The sequence below is a fragment of the Oryctolagus cuniculus genome, unplaced genomic scaffold (genome assembly GCF_964237555.1).
Source record: "Oryctolagus cuniculus unplaced genomic scaffold, mOryCun1.1 SCAFFOLD_40, whole genome shotgun sequence".
NCBI classification, from domain to species: Eukaryota; Metazoa; Chordata; class Mammalia; order Lagomorpha; family Leporidae; genus Oryctolagus; species Oryctolagus cuniculus.
This window is the reverse complement of record NW_027208345.1, coordinates 14,495-20,835: the sequence shown is the minus strand read 5'-3', so window position 1 is coordinate 20,835 and position 6,341 is coordinate 14,495. Positions and strand designations below refer to the sequence as shown.

Below are 6,341 nucleotides of genomic sequence, written 5' to 3'. Positions count from 1 at the left end.
AGATGAGAACTCTGTATATGCCTGTCTCTCTCACTTGGTCAATCTGTCTCTCTAGCTCTCAAATATGTAAAAAATTAAAAATACATTCAAGTACAAAGGGTAGAAAGTAGTCTTTAAATCTGACTAGAAATTAGTTATTGGTAAATTTCTTAAATGCTAAAGTGAGTCTATATTGAGTTGGTTAAAGAAAAAAAAGAAATGCAAATATTCTCTTGAAAATATAGCTTGGACAGTTGGCAGTATAACTTGCACATATGGAAATATATGGAGATTTATTTAAGGATCTGCAGTACAGCCTCCATGCATTCTCAGTTCTATCCATCAAACAAGCATTTCTCTAAATAATTATCGGCAATAATCTGGTGTGAGTTTTCAAACCACAGTATAATTATCAAAACTAAATAGAAGTAAAGTTAGTGAAAATACAAAATGTTCTTTCTATATTTGAATGTATTCATTCATAGCACATTTATTTCAAATATGAACTTACTAAACCACACATTAATAAAAAAGTTAGAATTGTCCATGAGTTCTGCTGTATCCTATCTGCTTTCCAGGAAGATGGGCTGTCTGCAAAGAAAATATAGGGATCATCCTCCTTGTTTAGTTATGGATGGCTGCAGTGCAGGAAATGTAATCTTATGCTCCCTTGATTCACCAGGTCAGGTTCATGAGAAGGACTTTCTAGGCTGCCAAAAGATATTGCAAACTTTTAACAATAAAACAAAAAGAAAATACCAAAATGTGCAATACAGAAATGTCAGATAAATTTCAAAGGATTTCCAACTAGATTCACAGGTGACTTCTCATTAGAATCTCTATGGCCTATGAGAGAATGGAGAGACATAGTGTGAGTCTTAAGAGAAAAAAAATCCGTCCACTGAGAATACTATACCCTGCAAAGTACTCATTTATGTTGAATGTGAAGTAAAGACCTATCAAACAAAAAGAAACTGAATTTGTCAACACTCACCCAGCCTTACAAAAGCTGTCAGGTGTTATGAGTTGTGATTTACAGCAAAAAGCTTTTCTGTAGTCATAACATTCATGAGGTTATTCTCCTGTGTGAATTCTCTGATGGATTTTGAGTTGTGATTTATAGCTGAAGGCTTTTCCACAGTCATTACATTCATAAGGCTTCTCCCCTGTGTGAATTCTCTGGTGCATTATGAGATGTGACTTCTTGCCAAATGTTTTCCCACAATCATTACATTCATAAGGTTTCTCCTCTGTGTGAATTCTCTGATGGATTATAAGTTGTGACTTATAGCTGAAGGGATTTCCACAGTCATTACATTTATAAGGCCTGTCCCCTGTATGAATTCTTTGATGGGTTATGAGTTGTGACTTAGAGCCAAATGCTTTTCCACAGTCATTACATTCATAAGGTTTCTCACCTGTATGAATTCTCTGATGCATTATGAGATGTGACTTCTGGCCAAAGGCTTTCCCACAATTTTGGCATTCATAAGGTCTCTCCCCTGTGTGAATTCTCTGATGGATTAAAAGTTGTGACCTATAGGAAAGGCTTTTCCACAGTCATTACATTCATAAGGTCTCTCCTCTGTGTGAATTCTCTGGTGAATTTTGAGTTGTGACTTATAGCTGAAGGCTTTTCCACAGTCATTACATTGATAAGCTTTCTCCCCTGTGTGAATTCTCTGATGTCTTCTGAGGTCTGACATTTGGACAAAGGCTTTTCTACAGTCTTTACATTCATAAGGTCTCTCCCCTGTCTGAATTTTCTGATGGATTATGAGTTGTGACTTATAGCTGAAGGCTTTGCCACAGTTATTACATTCATAAGGTTTCTTTCCTGTGTGAATTCTCTGTTGCATCATGAAATGTGACTTCTTGCCAGAGGCTTTTCCATAGTCTTTACATTCATTAGGTTTGTCCTCTGTGTGAATTTCCTGATGTCTAATGACATCTAACTTCTGGTAGGTGGCTTTTCCACATTCATTACACACATGGGAGTTTTCCTATGTGGAAGTACTGTGAATGATGGTATGGCAGGACTTAAACCTGAAGGATTTTCCACGAGGCTTACATCCATAGGGTTTTTTCTGTATATGTTGTCTCTGATTTATTGCAAGATTTGATTTGTAAATAAGAGGTTCCACATATCCCATATCTTCATAGAGTTCCTCTCCTGTGTTGATTTGTTGATGCTTACTGAGGTTAGTATTTTTATGAAGAGTCTTTTCTATTTGAGTTGTCTTTCCAACAGTGACAGTTGACTTATTACAGGAATCTCCCATATGGACCGTGCCAAATCTAAAGAATATCTTCTTCTTTTTGAAGTCTTTCCCTTGTGCACTATGTTCAAATGAAGGCTTCATAGTCTGAATCTTGTGATACTCACTAAGAGGCTCACAGCACTGGGCAGAGTTCTCAGGTACCTTAGCGGCATCAAATTTCTCTCTAGCTTACAGCTCATCATGCCCACAGTGGGGAAACACATTGTGACACACATTGCATTCCTCAGGTTTCATTGATGAATAATTTCTTTTTTTGTTAATCAGCTTTGAAACATGACTTGAACTTAAATTAAGTCTTTTTATTGACATAACTCTTTTGGGAGTTGATGTCTTGTTATTTGTAATAACATTCTGCTTAAAAATGTTTTCTTGAATTTCCTGGTTGGTTCTAATAATGTCATCACTTTTCATGGCAACTGGAAGGTTCTGATTTAGGAATTCGCTCACCATCCATGGCTCTGCTCCTTGCTCCAACTTAAAGATCAAGTCGGGTTTGGTAATGCAGTGTCCCAAGAAGAGCAGGCTGCTGTAGGTCTCCAGCATCTCATCCCTGTACAGGATTTTCTGAGCTTTGTTCATGTTCTGCCATTCCTCCCAGGTAAAGTAAACAGCCAGGTCTTCAAATGCTATCATCACCGTGGAATGTCCAGGGAGCACGTCCTCTTTCTTCCGGGCACATGAGGCGCAAAGCAGAGTGTGGGGCAGAGAAAGTCCCCAGCACATGGGACCCACAGGCAGCAAATGAAGAGGCACAGCAGCAGTGGGTGGGAGGCTCTGGGTGTGTCTCTTATTCCTATATTTCAAAAGTGCTTCACATTATTCATATTTAATGTATTATTTCATGTTTATTTACATTGTATTGGTCCTCTTTGCAATAATAGGCTAAAAGATTCACATCAGATACTGTGCATTCATAATTTCATACTACATTCAAATATTTCCATTAATGGGTTAAAAGGGTTTTTTTTAGATTTACCCATTTGAAAGGCAGAAAGAAAGAATGAGAGAAAAAGAAAGAGCATGCTCCCCTCCCCTTGTTCACTCCTCAAATGTCTGCAGTGGCTGGGAGGCCAAAACCTGGAGCCAAGAACTCAATCCAGATCTCTCAGTGGGTGGCAGGAATTCATCCTCCAGAATCTGCATTAGCAGGAGGCTGGAATGAAGAGCTAGAGCTGGGAATTAAAGTGAGTTACTCCTATATGGGATACAGGTAAGTTTTTTTAAGATTTGTTTATTTATTTGAAAGGCAGAGTTATAGAAGGAGAGAGAATGGCCAGAGCTGGGCTGATCTGAATCCAGAAGCCAGGAACTTTTTCTGGGTCTCCCATGTGGGTGGGTGACCCATGGACTTGGGCTATCCTCCACTGCTTTCCTGGGCACATTATCATGTAGCTGGATGGAAGTGGAGCAGCTAGAACTCAAAATAATGCCCATATAGGAGGCTGGTGCTGCAGGTGGTGGCTTTACCTACTACACTGCAGCAGTGACCCTGGATACAGGCATTTTAACCAGCATCTTAACTGCCAAGGCAAATGCTCACTCTAGGAAGTTAGTTTTTGAAAGCTTTATGTATTGCAAATACCCTTAGCAAATTATTATATAGGTTGCATTTTCTTCCATTTAAGATAAAGCAATACAGGCTATTGTTATCAAAAAATTATTATTCAGTTTACTTGAATGGATTAGATTCAGGAAATAAGAAAGTTCAAGGTGCTATGATAAGTGCAAAAATTTGGAGAATTTCCATAGTCACAGTAGGTATGGGAGAAAGCGTGTGGATGGTGGCAGGCTGTTAGCAAAATCTTTCTAGTAGAGGTGATATGAATGTTACTTTGCAGTAGGACTAAAAGTCAATTAAGTAAGACCTGGGGTGTAAAAGCGGGAATCAGGAGAATTAGGTTTTCCTGGAAGAGCAAATGGCATGAAAAAATAAAACAGCATGGTCTGCTTTGAGCACTAAGTGTTGTGTTGTATTGATGCAATAGAAAATAGTGCAACTGCAATGTGCTTTAAGCTGCCTCTTACATATCACTTTTTTTTTGACAGGCAGATTTAGACAGTGAGAGAGACAGAGACAGAGAGAAAGGTCTTCCTTTTTCCATTGGTTCACCCCCCAAGTGGCCACTACGGCTGGTGCGTTGTGGCAAGCACACTGTGCTGATCTGAAGCCAGGAGCTAAGTGTTTCCTCCTGGTCTCCCATGCGGGTGCAGGGCCCAAGGACCTGGGCCATCCCCCACTGCACTTCCAGGCCACAGCAGAGAGCTGGACTGGAAGAGAAGCAACTGGGATAGAATCTGGCACCCCAACCAGAACTAGAACCTGGGGTGCCAGCACTGCAGGTGGAGGATTAGCCTAGTGAGCCATGGCACTGCACATATCACTATTAAAACTACTAGCAGGGTTGGTATTATGGCACAGCAGTGTAAGCCTTTGTCTGCAGTGCCAGCATCCCATGTGAGTGCCGGTCCCTGTCCTGGCTGTTCCTCTTCACATGCAGTTCTCTGCCTTGGCCTGGGAAAGCAGGAGAAGATGGCCCAAGTGCATGGGCCCCTTCACCCACGTTGGAGAACTGGAAGAACATCCTGGCTCCTGGCTTTGAACTGCCTCAGCTCTAGACATTGCAGCCATTTAGGGGGTGAACCAGGGTTGGAAGACCATTCTCTCTCTCTGTCTCTCTCTCTGTAACTCTACTTCTCAAATAAATAAATAATTTTTTGAAAATAAATAAATAAAATCATTAAAAAATACCAGCATGGCTGATATCATATATAAGGTAATGAGTAGCAAAATATAAAAGTCAACATATTGTTTTACATTTCATGGAATAATTTCAGTTACCCTTAGATTCTGAAAAGCAATGTAAATTGAAAACTTGAACATTCTATTAACAGCCATAGCCCTAACAAGCATTTTACTACTGAGAATTAATGCAATTTACTTTGTAGTTTTATATGCTTAAGTTGAAATGTTCATTTGCAATCACTGAAAAGTTTAGAACACTGACAAACCTATACCATTCTGCACTGTTTTCTTAGAATGACTGCACATGCTTCTACAAGTTTGTGTCATACAATAATGCTTTTTTTAATGCCACTTAATGAAAAGTGAATATAAGAAAACTCTTAGCTTACTTCTAATTTCACTTTTTAAAAAACCACCAAAATATATGTAAAATTCCTATTACATGTTTATAAAGAGTATTCATAGATTGTTACCTCAGTTCCTTATTTTTTCTTCTATAGTTTTACCTACTTCTCTGTGGAAGACAGACTTTCAATTATCTATCACAATGTTTTTATTTATGTGTCCTGTATTCCACAATATTTCAAAAATTCTCTTTCTCACCCACCTTAAGAATAAGATAGTTCATATGAAGAGAAGTAGCTCATGTTGGTAATCCCTTTATGCAGACTTAATTCTTTTTGCTCATTCAAATAATCTTGGGCAAAGGTTTATGAACTAGAGTCACACTGAGAAAAGGTCCTCTCAGGCCTGTGAATATCCACTGCCATGGCTGTACTGGTTCTCCCCATCTGTTGGTTTCAATCCAATACATTCAATATGGCACTGATTCAGAGAGTAGGAGTGAATACTGTGTATTAGGATAGTAGCTCCATCATTGGCCACTTTTATAATTTGAATACAGTATATCATGACTACTGTGGACTAAGAAAATACAATCAAATAAGAATACATAAATATAATTAGTTTTATTGAGATGTTAAATCCATTATTTTACTACTCTCCCTGCTTTTCACTTCAATGTTCCATTTCTAAAGTGCCAAAGTATAAACACTATATTTCTTAATTTTTAGAATTATCTAGAACAAATGGTTGCTTTTTTAACTTTTATTTAATAAATATAAATTTCCAAAGTGCAGCTTATGGATTACAGTGGCTTCCCCCCATAACTTCTCTCCCATCCGCAACGCTTTCATCTCCTGCTCCCTCTCTCATTCCATTTACAGCAAGATTCATTTTCAATTCTCTTTATATACAGAAGACCAATTTAGCATATATTAAGTCAAGCTTTCAAAAGTTTGCACCCACACGGAAACACAAAGTGTAAAACACTGTTT

The 6,341-nt window shown here is 38.4% G+C and overlaps 1 protein-coding gene across 1 annotated transcript; it reads right to left on the bottom strand.

The window, feature by feature from the left end:
- Nucleotides 1–856: 856 nt before the first annotated feature.
- Nucleotides 857–2,984, bottom strand: LOC138848293 (zinc finger protein 565-like). Its single transcript, XM_070067826.1, is given in 3 exon segments — nt 857–1,523; nt 1,526–1,982; nt 2,709–2,984. Coding segments are annotated over 3 exon segments (1,203 nt in total). The 3' UTR covers nt 857–1,053.
- Between the last annotated feature and the right edge of the window lie 3,357 nt (nt 2,985–6,341).